Here is a 14,227-nt window from a genome sequence, read left to right on the forward strand (position 1 = left end):
TATACCAGATGTACTGTATGAGCACTGCCAAATTAGCTCTACATCAGAAATACTGCACATAGATAATGTAAGGACAGTATGATAATTCCTATTTAAATCAACATTCCTGCAGTTAACTGCTGGTAATAGATTTACCTACACAGTATTCTGGGTAATGTAGTCCTTGAAATGCTCAGCGGTCATCACACAATTTTTTTACAAAGAACAATGAGGATGATACTTTGAAATGTTTTAAAATAGTTCAGTGAACACCTGGTACTAAGATTGTATCTGTCAGTGTGGGACTTTGATTAATGTGATATTATATTTTCCCAGAAATACGAAGTGGAAGGAAAACAGCACTTAAACACTTATTCTGTCACTCTGACTCTTCCTCTTTCTTTACAATGCAGCATTTATCTACCACCCTCATACTCTGCTGCTTCATTCATCTTCATTACAACACAAACACCATTTCCTCAGGATCCTCCTCCTCATTTGTCTCTCTTAGGTTTATATTATTCTATTACCTATTTTTCCAAAAACAGTCCATACCAAAACAACACAGAATTTGTGCCTAAAGATTTGTATGAGAAGGCTGAAATGAGAAACTGTGTGGTTTTGTGTGCATGTATGCTTGTGGTCCCGCCTGCATTTACCAGGGGGAATAGATGCAGTGTGTAAAGCAATCTTAATGCTTACTGCAGTAGTAGAAGGGAGGAAGACAGAGAAGCTGCCCTTTCGGGGTGAAAAAAGTGGGGAATATAAGTGGAAGACAGACAAAAAAAAACCTTGGATGGAGTTGCAGAAATTGAGCGATAGAGTGGGAAGGAAAATAAAGTTCAGAGGAAAACAGCAAAAACTGAAATTAAACGTAGACAGCACAAAAGGAATTGAAATGTGGGAGGAAGGAGGAGATGGAGAGAGAGAGAGAGAGAGAGAGAGAGAGAGAGAGAGAGAGAGAGAGAGAGAGAGAGCTAAGAAGAGGGAGGAAGAGAGAGAGAGAGGGCAAGCTAAGAAAGGGAGGAAGAGGAGGATGTAGTTGACCACCCACTGCCCCAAAAGGATAAAGACTTCTAGTGTACGTACACACACACACACACAGGGGGCACATTATAAACCACTACCATAAAAAGCCCTGAAACGTATACAACCCCTAGTCTATAAACACAGACTGTATTTATATATACTACATATACAGATTTTACATGGATTAAACATACAGGCCATGAAACAAACAGATGCTCTGCTCTCGATCTTTTCTTATTCAACTGAACTATTTCTACCGATTAAAAGGTACAGTATTGGTATGACAGTGGGCCACCAAATTACCGTTGATATAAGACTTTCTGTGTTGTTTCTGGGAGTAAATTAAAGAACCATACATCACAGAGCACACTGCTGTCTGACCTCAGCCATTAGTTCTGCAGCCTGGACCTTTGGTGTGTCACCTCTTAGTCTGCTGACCCAGCAGGATTTTAATGTCAGCTCCACACCGGCAGACAGGTCGTTTCCTTTTCTCTGGCTCCCTCAGCGCACCCCCTCCCTCAGCTCTCTGTGTCTTCTTGTGCTGCCATTAAAAGTGTATTTAATGGTGATTCTTGTCATTAAAAAAGGTTCTGTCCAATAAATCAAAACTGGTGCTGCTGTTGGTAGTGCTTCTGGAGACTAACAGACACATTTCCAATGAAATCTATTGATTCCTGCCGCTGGTTTTTTTCTCACTCTGCCGTCTTTCCGTCTATGTTTTTGTTCTCTTTTACTTTGCTGAGGATCATCAGGCAGATATTTCTCATTTGGCCTGCGTTCGACCATCAGCCATTGTAAGAGATTCTGAAAGCTTCCCTGTGCATCTACAGACGTCTTTTATGTTTCGAGCATTAAAGCAGATCTATTCATCTCAGCAATGTGCTCATACAGACCGATGTCTCAGACTTAATGTGCCCCTTATATATTAATATACCCCATGTAAGCTGTATCATAAAATGTCTCCTATTCTGATTCTCTCTGATACGAAACCCATCTCTCGTACCTTTTCCTCATCCTTTACATCTCTATCTTTTAGTCTCATCTCCCTTTATTTCCTCGTGCTTTACCCACTTTTTGATCATCTCTCCGCTCTGCTCCTCCTCCTCCTCCCTTTTCTCTCCAGTCAGGGTGAGTCTAAACGTAGGTGATTTATTATCATGCTCTGTTTCTCCTTTCCTGCTGAAACACCATTTCTGTCAAAGTCACAGCACAAGCACTCACTTACATTTTACACCTCCCAACACAGGTACTAACTTCAATACCGAAAAGCTCAGAAGAGGAGATCCTCCTTCAGGTCGGAACAATTTCTCTGTCATATCCACAAAGACAGACCAGAATACATATCTGTTCATGTGTCTAATTTATTTCTGACCTGTAGGACAAGACAACTGAACAATTCCTGAGACTGTACAAAGTAATTTCCACCTACAATTCCAAATCTCTATATCTGATACAAGTCATGGACTGAATAAAAATATACAGAGAGATGGCGGCATAGCAGACAGAAGAGGACATGAATATGAAGTGTGGGTGACACAGAAATAACAGGAGAGAGGAGAGAAAGGCGTAAGGAATAAGTAAGAGTGATTGTGTGTGGGTGTGTGTGTGTGTGTGAGAGAATGGGAGAGAGAAAGTGAATGCGAGTGAAAGAAGGGGTACCGCAGGTGTGTGACATAGAGTCCCCAGAGTCCTAATTATCACTGTATGAATTATTACATCTGTTGTACATGCTCATACACACGTTAACACACACAGACACACACACAGACACACACACACACACATACACACACACCCCTCTGGATCTCCCCAGGAGTCTCAGCTCTCCTGCCTCTATCCACCTCTAGACCACTCGTCACCTGCAGCGTTTTCTTCCCTCCACCATCCTCCTCTCTTTTCTACTCACACTTCCTCTCTTCCTCTCTCCTCCTTACATGTCCTGTTCTATCTCCATTTCAGTCACTTTTACAGTTTTTCTCTGCGCTACCTTGTAGCCTGCTGCTTTGCCTCAACCCTGTTGAAGGATGTTTTTATGCTTAACTCATGATAAGAGCTTGTTAACAGTTTCAAGAATGTGATTAGTGACGTCCCCACAGGACAGAACACTACCAGGTATAATGTTGCCATGTTCTTGGTATGATGGCACCATTGAAGTGATGCCAAATTAGCCATTAGCAGTTATTGTTGTATTAATGTACTGTACGTTCTTAACGTTATAGAAAACTGTCACTGGACTGGACCATACCTGGATTACTTTTATACTAAAAGACACTTAATTCTCTGAGTTCTCAGGAACATATATACACTTATATTTTTATGATTTGTGGAATAAATGAAATGTATTCACGATAGAGAATTAATGCTATCCTCAGAAAACTGTGAGTCACACTCAATTAAAAAATATATGTAACTTGTCTGTTAAGTACGATTTCCCTGAGTTATGACTTAGGAGGGGAATTCATTTTTATACAAACTGCAGCAATTAGACACAAAGGGTTTTAATTGCTTCCCGCCCCCTCCTTATCTTACTGTAACACAGAGACATGTGCACATGGTCACACACAGACACACACTTTGCCTGAGGTATAGATGCGATATAGCTTTGTCTGACTAGGAGAAGAGAAGAGAGGAGAGATTTGAACATGTTATCGGGTGGTTAATAGCTACAAGCTCACACTACAGTAGGCAGTTACACCTACAAGCTGGAAATGTTCCTGTTGTGATGCACATCACCCGATGTACTAGCCTATAATTATACAAGAATAGAATTAATTTATTCCCTTTCTGTGGTATATTTGCACTGTCCTCATGGGAGAAGAAGCTGTTCAGATTTTACATGAATGTTCGCAACACAAACAAAACCAGGTGCACACAAATACTTCTACAGAGAGCTTACCTGGTAAGGATAGAGTGTAACCCCTCCGCTAGTTCGGTTCATGTGCTGATGGGCCTGCAGAGCTGCTGTGCTCAGTACTGCTCCGGTCCCGTTGTTACTACCATTAACGCTATTGCTGGGGCTGTTAACCCCAGTCACATGCTGTTGGGCACCAGCTGTTTTTCCTGAACCAGGAGACCCATTCCTTCTGTCCACCCCACCTCCAAGACCTAAGGAGCTGGGCTTGGACCCCAGTCTGTGCCCTGGACCTTGAGGTGGTGGGTTTGAGGGAGCGCAGCTGGATGTTTGCACTGAGGGACTCCCATGGCTGCCGTTGGATGGTCCGTGGCTCGGGCTGGGCGTCGGGGTCTGGTTTGGGCTTGGGGAAGGCGACTGGGACACTTGGTGAGGAGGATGTGAAGTGGAAGAAGCAGCCGAGGAGGAAGAGGAAGGGAGAAAAGGAGGAGGCCAGTCCCTTGACCCAGGAACTCCAGATGCTCCCAGCGGACCCGGGGGTCCTTGAGAACCATATCGTTCAATCAGTGCAGGGGGGGAAGAGCCGGGGGACAGGTCCCACTGGTCGAGGGTGAGGACCATGCGCACAGCTTCCTGTTTGAGCTGAGTGAGGTGAGTGGCACAAACATCGCAGCGACTGTCTCGCTCGTTCCACGCCAGCCGAGAACTGTTAGGCACCTGAAGCTTATCGTGGAGGAGGAGGGAGAAGGAGGGATCCTGAAAAGAGAGACAGAAACACAAGGTTGGGATTTAGACTCATGGAGAAGGGATGAGCGCAGAGGAGATGAGAGGAGGAGAGAAGAGAAGAGAATAGACATGTTTAACAAGCCATGTGTATAAATATTTATAGTGAATTTAAGAAAAAAAGGCAATGAAACAATGTGGCCTGGAGGAAGACGTGTAGACACACACCCACACACACACACACACACACAACACTACCAAAAATACACAAACACACACACACACACACCAAACATCTTTCTGGTCTAAAGGGTAAATATGTGGCAGTCGCTGACAGCAAGGAGAATTGTCTAATACAAGAAGGAAAAAACGACTGACCTTCTACTCTCTTTTCTGTCTTTTCTTTCTCAGCATGAACTAAGTTACAGTTCCCATAAAAAGGAAACAAGATGTATTTAATGAAGGAAGGAGCAGCAGCTCAGTAAAGGTGAAAAACTATCTCTCGTTCGTCATGTCTCAGTCAACTTATTAAAGGTATTTATTACAAAATGTCACACATTAAAATGGCATCCTAGTTGTAATAACACGGTATCAACATGTAAACTAACACCGGCTGGAAACAGCATTGTGTACCCATCCCCTGACATTTTCAACATGTTGACAGGCATGTGCTGTTCATGGAACCTTTGTAAAAACCCATTTCATGTCTCTCTGTAGTTGAACTGAGAGGCCATGACACTGAACGTTAACGGTCTATATGCAGGAACAAAAAAGACCATGGATGTTTATAGAATATCATATCAGATGTTAAGAATTTGTAATATGTTTGATACAAGCATGACACAAACCCAATTTTCACTTTCAGTTTCTCAACAGAAAAACAGAAAAACACAACATTACATAAAAATACTAAATGTATCCGCCATTCTTTTCTGTATTTTTCATTTCCTTCAATGTTTGTGTAATGGACCTGTGTGCATGTGTGTGTGTGCGTAAGCAATTAGTGTGCTTTGTTGTGTTTGGAAATGTATTCACCCAATTTGTTTGTGCAATTTTGTGCCTGTGTGCATGAGCGTATGTGTGTATACGTGCAGGTATGTAGTATGTGTGTGTGTTTGCGCATATGTGCATGTGATTTTTCCAGACTAATTGGAGCCCCGCGCAGAGAGGAAATCCAATCCAAATCTCCAGCCATGACTCTCTCTGGTCCAAATATAAGTTAACAAGCAAAACACACGCACACATGCAGATACAGATCTGAGTCTAAACCTGACCTGAACCCATTCACACAAATCATTAAATAAGCTACTTTATCTGACAAAAAGGTCATTAAATTGAAAGAGTTTTCTTTATGAAAGTCTGGGCCCTTGAGGCTGATGTTGGGATTAAAGAGATGCTGCAGGCTAATTATCATCTGGAGAGAAGGTGTAGTGTTGTTGTATGATCTTCCTGCTTAGAAGCTCTGTAATTCAACTAAACATCTGTGTTAGGTGCTGCCAACTCTCATGATGACTATAATTAACCTCCTGCTTTCAACCAGCCTCCTCTTCTGGAGCACTGAAGTCAGGTGTCTGTGTCGGCTCCAGACCTTTTTCTGCACAAGTGATAGTTACAGTAAACTGAGAACCTATGTGAGACAGTGACTTTACTTTAGGTCAGGCAATAAAGACCAAAAGGAGGAGCTGTGTTATTTGTCTGTGCTATTAAAGAATAGAACCGTTCGTTCCTGCAGATCACATATTCCTACATATCTTCTCCGAAACCATTTTGTTTTGAATTATTATCACTACATACTTATTCCAGAAATCTCTTTCTGTCTGTCTCTCTGTCTGTGGAACACAGAACCGTTCATTTTATCCATATTTTACCCAAGGAAGTCAAATTTGGTACGATTTAGACACACAATACATTCAATATTAATAAACTTTTAATGAAAAGGTGTCTGGGACTTTGCCGTCTGTGCAGTCAGGACAGGGGCAGCGTGCCTTCTCAGTCATTCTGTGGACTGAGTTGCACTCGACCTCAGATTACCTACAGGAACGGGTGTGTCCCATTCCTGTGATGAGAAACGAGACGATGAGATAACCGTCCCGAACGCCTGCCAGTGAAAGTCAAACTGTTTCGGCACAGATTTAGCCTCCATCTCAAACATCCCACATCCAATCCACATAATGTGTCGAATGATATTATTTAGGCGGTCTGCTCTTCTTTGACACATTTAAGCCTTAGCATTACTGCATTTCAACCAAAGGTTCCAAAGGTGGCCCAAATGTGTTCAGTGATATTTTGGCCATAGTCACCATTTAATACTTGGCCATTTCTAGTTTGTTCAAGCCCCAAAAAGAGCAGAAGTGTTGCATCACCTGAAGTGGCCCACATGCCTATGCTATCTGGGATACTAACTTATACCATCGGCACATTACAGACATCTCTGTCTGACGTGGCTTGCATATCTCGAGAACCTTTAATCATATGTATTGTTATGGACCCACGGAAATGCTGCTGAATTTGGTGCGTTTCGGACACAGGAAGTGTTCAATATTGATCAACATTGAATAAACAGGCAGACAGCGTTCAGTGGCAGCTGGAACTCAACACAACACAGACAAAATGAAGAAAACAGAGCTTTCACAACAAGGAGCCTGTTCATGACAATAGCAAAGACAACTGATCCTACAGCTCAGGGTCCTGCTTCCTGACCCCAGCTGCACTGAACCTGGAATAAGCAGGTGAACAGCTCTTTGTGTCTGAGTCCAGCAGAACATTACAGCAGGTCACCTTAACGCCGCAGCCAGCATCACCTCAGAATCAACACTAGTCGTTACCAAGTGTGGCTGCATCTCAAAGAGTCATTACTTCCACCACGTTCAATACATCAACCGTCATCTCAGTAAAGATTCTCCATTTGCAGACATTTTCCCTCTGATTGATTTCTGACTGCTCTTTCACCAGACGCCTGAGATGAAGCAATCTAATCACTTATGACACATGTTGATCTATAGTAGAAGTAACGTCCAGCACATCGGTTTCAGCAGGTTCACAGGGACTTTTATTAGAACAGCTCAGTGCATCATCCTCAGGACGGAGGCGGTGCACGTCCAGAATTAATCAAAGTGATTGCTAGGCACGCTTTGTTTAGTGAAGTTTAATCAATGCATGAGTTATGGAGATGCAGAGTTTGTATGTGTGTCCGATCAATAAGCCTGTGATAAACACAGGTTATCTCTCAGCAGACGTTGGCTCAGACAGATAACAACAGATGAGACAGGAATAATATGACATGTGGGTGAATGAGTGATTGACAGGTAGAAAAAAAAAATATCTGATATGTCCACAGAGAATTCTCCTGCAGATCCACTGTACAGGCATCCAATCACCAGTTTTACATTAATTCATAACATTAACTGGTCATTTAACCATTTACACTTATTTACAACAATATGAAGTTTCTACCAATAGTCTTCCTATCTGTAAAGAGTCTGGGTCAGCGTCTTTGGGGGTCAATATGGAATAGTAGAGTGAATGTTACACACTGTCCGCCACTCACAAATAAGCCTCTATCAATAACAAGCCTGTTACCTTTCCTCAATCAATACACTGTCTGAGCATGTGGAGGTGTGTGTTCACACAGAGCAACATTTCATCTAATACTAAAATGCAGCCTCTCAGTCTGAGAGCTGCCTTCGAGGCTATGTCAACAAACCACAAGACAGACACACACATGCACACACAAGCACACACACACACACACATTTACACGCATCACTCAAACTTTGGCGAGCATGCGAGCGGTGTGTGTTTGTGTATTTATGAATAAAGACTACCTTGTTACTTAAGGGGAGTGAGTAGAATAATGAATAGAACATGCACTCTCTCGCTCTCTCAAACACACACACACACACACACACACACACATTCACATGCAAACACAAATATTCCTGCCATACATGAAACACCAAATACACACCGGGCAACATGGAATAATCTGCTGAGGTTTCTCGTTCTCTCTCTCTCTCTCTCTCCCTCCCTCCCTCCCGACCCTCCCTCTCTCTCTTTGAATGGTTGTACTGTGTTTTCTAGAAGCTGTTGACATTGGGTATTTGACACCAAAATACTTTGAATTAGTTAACGCCTGCTTAGGGAGGGAACCATTTTGGAGTAATAGCAGCTTCCATTGCTCTTAATGCAGCACATTAGCCCTGCTCTTCCTGTTTTGAAAGAATAGGAAAAGTCAGGCATTTGCCAAAAATCAGTGAAAGAGGAAAATGTTATCTCTGTTGGCTTGGAACGACCCCTCTGTATCTCCATGTTACACACTCTCAAACACACACACAGCAGCAACGAACCAGCCATAATGAGATGAGAGCCCTGCTGTTCCAAATTCCAAATTATCGGAGATTTGGGGAGCAGCCAATTGCAAAAAAAGAAAAACGAAGAAAAGACGAGAGAGAAAGGGGGTCTAGCAACGAGCTTTTACTGATACTGGAAGGAGCAACTCTTGAATACAAACACTCACACTCATTCTCTCGTTCTCTCGGTGCCCTCTCTTTGACCCATCTTTATTTCTCTTCCAACTAAAGCTTCCTCTTTGTTATTTTGAGCTCATCTTTGAGTTTGCTTACATTCCCATGGTCACACACACACACACACACACACACACACACACACGTATTATTACTGTGTTATGTTGCAAGACAAGACCCCGATCCAGATAAAACAAGCCGTAATAAGGAATTCAATGAGACAATTCAATTGTAATCATATTGATTTTAAAAGTCTTATGTCGATTTTACATTATTAGATTAAAATTAGTATGAATTAGTTATTACACTGTTAAATAAGATGGTGGTTATATAAAAATGTCACATTGTAAAAACCAGTATATTTGCAGCTCTCCTCCCCTTTCCTTTATTCATCAAACTGTCTCTGCCAGCGTTCCCGTCACCTCTGAGTTCATCAGTATTCTGTGAGTGACTCTATCAGTCTCAGCACCATCGATAGCCTACATGTGTGTGATTCATTTCCTCCTACAAGGGCAGACAAACACAGCCTCAGCTCCACACTGCAGGGCTGGAGTGAGTGATAGGAGGAGAGGAATCGGAGGGATGGAGACGGCATCCGAGCTAACCGAACAGTGACCTCAGTGACTCGCAGTGTGTGTGTGTGTGTGTGTGTGTTTGTGTGTGTGGACTGGACACAGAAGGATGCCATTACTCTGATTTGATAAGCAACGACAGCCCAAACGGCCCTGTTTGTCCCTTACTGCTTTTGTGTTAGTGCACTGGAGGTAAAAGGAGTTCAGGGAAATGAGCTGTCACACACACCATCTGACGTCATGGACAAACACACATTCAGTCCACACTCGACTTAGTATAAGACAATGTTTTAGAATAGATTAGAAAATACTTGTATTTACTTTATTGTTGATTTGTCTTTGCTTGTGCAAAAAATTTTATATAAGATGTAATTCTTTGACACTGAACTGTTTGTTCAAACCTCTGTCGATCCCTGTTTTCACTTCAGCTAAATTTAGCACCAGTTCATGGCACGACACTCAAAGATAAGACAGACGAAGGTGACGGCAGATCTGAGAGACGGGGAAGGAAGTGACAGAAAACAGCCTAATTCTTAAACAGACAGGAGAAGAGAGGAGGAACACATTCTTTGTCGGTTATGGCCAGAATGAGGATGGTTTATTGGTGTGTGAGTGAGCGTGTGTGTGTAATCAGTTCCAGATGAGTGACCAAGGGAAGGTAAACCCTTCCCCCTCCTCCCCCTTATCCATTTGACTCCTCTCATCTCACCCTCTCATTCATTCTCTCACTACTTGCTCCTGATATTTGCACACCCATGCAGACGCATTTGACTGCAAATCCTGGATCAGTGAACTTGTGCAGAAGAAATCTCAGCCAGTCTTTGCACCTGCTGTTACACACACACACACACACTCACACACACACACGCACACACACACATACATGAAAAATGGAAAGCAGTGAATGACAGAGGTAAGGAAGAGAGTGTCAAGATAATACTATAAATTTGTAGAGGGTTGGTGGCCCATGATCACATACATCGGTCCTGTGATGGACAATGATTGTGCATGTGCATGCGTGTGTATGCATGTGTGTTTGTGTGTGTTTGTATGTGTGTGTGTGTGTGTGTGTGTATATGTATGTGTGTGTGTTTGCATGCATGTGCACGTAAATGATTGATTGTCTGCTCAGGAGCAAGGTCAATAACACGAAGGTTATAAATGACATCACACACATACACACCAAACACATGGATGTGCCCACGTGTAGGATAAATGCTACTCTGACAGAGGTCAAGCACAGGTCTCTCTATCGCTATCTCTCTAAAACACATTCTGTCAGTCACTCTCATTTTTCTCTTTTGGTGTTTGTCTCTCACTCTCTGGACATATTATGTGCTTGTTGTGCAAGTTTATTTCCAAATGTTTAGACAAGCGGACACACACGGACACAACTAGTGAAAAAGCCAACAATGAAAAATCAGAAGCTATTTGGATTCAGGTTTTTCAGAAATAGGAAAAATGTGATTTTGTGGTATCTGTTTTTTTTGGAACTGTTTGTAAACTTGTGTGGTACATTCTGCCAATCGAACACTTTGAGCTGGGTATGAACCAGAATAACATGTTTAAGCATGCGACCCTCATGATATGATTTCTCGATTATTTCTCTCCCCTAGGGAATGATCACTGACCTGTTAATTGATGAGTATAGAACATGGGTTGTCGTCTTTAAGCACGAGGCATGTCTTTATGAATACACCATTTCATTTACATTATACGCTTGGACACATGCAGTCATGCAATTCTCAACCATGGGATGTGGAATGTTGTCATGGGCGTAGGCAAACTCTATATATATATTGTGCGTTCACTATTGGCGCGTGAATGTCTCCGGATTTCTAGAATCCGTCCTGATCTGTGAACTTCTTTGAAAATAAGCTATACAAGTTGGTTCTAGGTCCGCGGAATCCTTCCTTCAACTTCATCATCATCGACATCTCGGCTGTTCAGAATACACAATACTTGCATGAGTCTATTTCTGTCTTACATAATTATACTCACACCCACACCATCCTTATTTCGATGGTTATCTAAAAATAGTGCTATGGCACAAACTTAAGCTTGATTTTTTCCTTGTTGTTAAAAACTTGAATGATACATGTAACATTTGAAGCCCATAGTATCTGGTATGTTTTGGTTTCAATATAACTAAGGAGTGTTAGGGCCTCGTAAAACATAATGAGAAAAAACTAATTTTTAATAAGAATTAAGTTGAAATTTTAGGCTTTAACAATAATGACTTTAAAAACTTAAATCCAATTTTTTAATAAAAAGTGAATGGTAGTGTAAGTGGCATGTGTTATACATGCGGCTGTCCGTGTGTTTGAACATGTAACCTCTGAAGCGAACCAAAGATGTGAAGCAGCACTTTGTTTATGAGTGAAAAGATATTTAACTGCGAGAGCTGTGAAAGCATCCAGCCTTTCAGTAAAACGACCACCAGCAGAGGAACCATTCGATCAGCCCCTCATTCACATCAGTCAGTGGAGTCATGGTTAACCAATGAGCACAATTGAGGATAAAGTCCAGATTAATGAAGGAAAAAAAATCCCTTCAGGAAATGTATATCAAATGTTAACAAACTGATTGAGTTCTGCATAAATGCAACACATTTTTAAATGGAGACCATTGTGTTGGCTTTGAACTCATATTAATTAACCACCACTACCTGCAGGCTTATTGTCAGCATGGCTATTTCTAATTTAATCCACTGCCTGTATGTTCATTAAAAATGTGTGGGAGGGAAGAATAGAATAAAAATAATTATACATGTAAAGAAAAAAATCGAACTGAACCACAGCTTGTGAAATGATAAGATTACAGCATGATTTGGTGACTCAGTTTTCAACCGATATAAAAAAGTTTGGGAACATGAAAAAGTCAATTGTAAGAATGATGATAATAATAATTCAAATAATATCACAAAAAATCTGCCTCTTAAATCTTGATCAAAGCATTTACACATTATTGAGCATCGTTTATAAAATCCAGCCATGATGAAATACAGGTGAGAAAAAGTAAAGAGCGAAAAAAAGAGAGACATATTGAAGAAAAGGGATTGGAGCCTGAAATATCACTGTGCACGTGTGTGTGTGTGTGTGCGTATTTGTTTGTAGGTTTGTGTTAGGGTAGAGTTCCTAATTTTACCCCAAGTGAGTTGCAGAGGTTGTTTCATTGTGAATATTGATGAACCGTGTGACTGCATGTCGGAGAAACTCAAACAGGCACTGTACTGGATGCGGCCTAACCAGATGTATTGATGATGAATACATTAAACAATGAATTTGATGTTTGCATGACAGCTGGCTGAGAGGCCGATTAGTGTTTCTGCAGAGATAACCCTAAGCAGAAAATGTCTTTAACAGCATGTGAGAGTCTAGACACTGAGGAAAACAATCCCTGGCTCTCTCTCTCTCTCTCTCTCTCTCTCTCTCTCTCTCTCTCTCTCTCTCTCTCTCCAGATTTTTCTCTTTGTTTCTGTTTCCCCTCACTGATAAATAACTTAAGGAGCCCAGTAGGTTGTCTCTCTCTCTCTCTCCACCTCGCTCTACTTTATTACCTGCATCCTCCCCCTCTCCTCTCTTTCTCTCCTTCTCTCTGAAGGGTTTCTCCTTTAATCACCTTCTTAATTGGTCATTCCTTCATATGATCCAGTAATGGATGTAGGAGTGGGACTGGTTAGGACACAACTGCAAACCATCATGCAGACACACACACACACACACACACACACACACACACACACACACACACACACATGCATAGAGTCATATATGCAGACATGATGATGAACACACCCTCATTTGCACATAAGCGCACACACACCCAAGTGATGTTGACACACTACATCAATAACAAAGAAAAAATGCCACTCTATGTTTGTGTTGCCATAGCAATGCTGAAATGAATTAGCATATACAACTAACTAGCTATAGGGGATGTTAATGACTTGTCTCTCGCTAGAGACTTAAAGTGGGATTGTTTGTACATATTTTTATGTGGATGTGTGTCCGCACTGTTCAATGCTGGCTGTGTTGGTGAGGCCTCATGCAATCAGTAATAGTTTATGTCAGATGTGATCAAATCCAAACATGATTGATTTTTTTCAAGATTCCATCTTTAACATGAATGAATAATGAATCAATCAAATAAAACACTAATTAAAATTACTCACACAACATGAAACATACTTGACGTGTTTTTCCTTTTTAATGTATATAATTAAAGTGTATATGTGTAAACACATGTCAACTATATGCATCCATGTCATCACCATCACTTGTGCTTAATTTGATGTCTCGTAGTTCCTCTCGATGGGGGTAGGACAGAAGGGTGGTTAGCTCACTGAGACTGAGACAGTGGCTTCACATGCTTTCATGTATTGGTCTGAATAGATGTTGTTAGCCTTTGAAATGTTGCTTCTTTGAATGGTTGTGGGTAAGTGACTCTCATGAAGCAGGGGCAGTGTGAAGGTCTTTGCGAGAGGCCTTCAGAGAGTCTTTGAAGCACTCCCTCAGAACATGGTGATGACGTACTTTGGTCTGCAGCCT

The 14,227-nt window shown here is 41.6% G+C and overlaps 1 protein-coding gene across 1 annotated transcript in view; it reads right to left on the reverse strand.

The window, feature by feature from the left end:
- kif26ba (kinesin family member 26Ba) overlaps positions 1-14,227 on the reverse strand; it is a 78,210-nt gene that overhangs the window by 46,419 nt on the left and 17,564 nt on the right. The window contains exon 3 of the mRNA XM_062387391.1: positions 3,905-4,615. Coding sequence (XP_062243375.1) covers positions 3,905-4,615 — 711 coding nt within the window. The remainder of the gene's footprint in view (positions 1-3,904; positions 4,616-14,227) is intronic.

This window comes from Platichthys flesus, chromosome 1 (genome assembly GCF_949316205.1).
Source record: "Platichthys flesus chromosome 1, fPlaFle2.1, whole genome shotgun sequence".
Lineage (NCBI taxonomy): Eukaryota > Metazoa > Chordata > Actinopteri > Pleuronectiformes > Pleuronectidae > Platichthys > Platichthys flesus.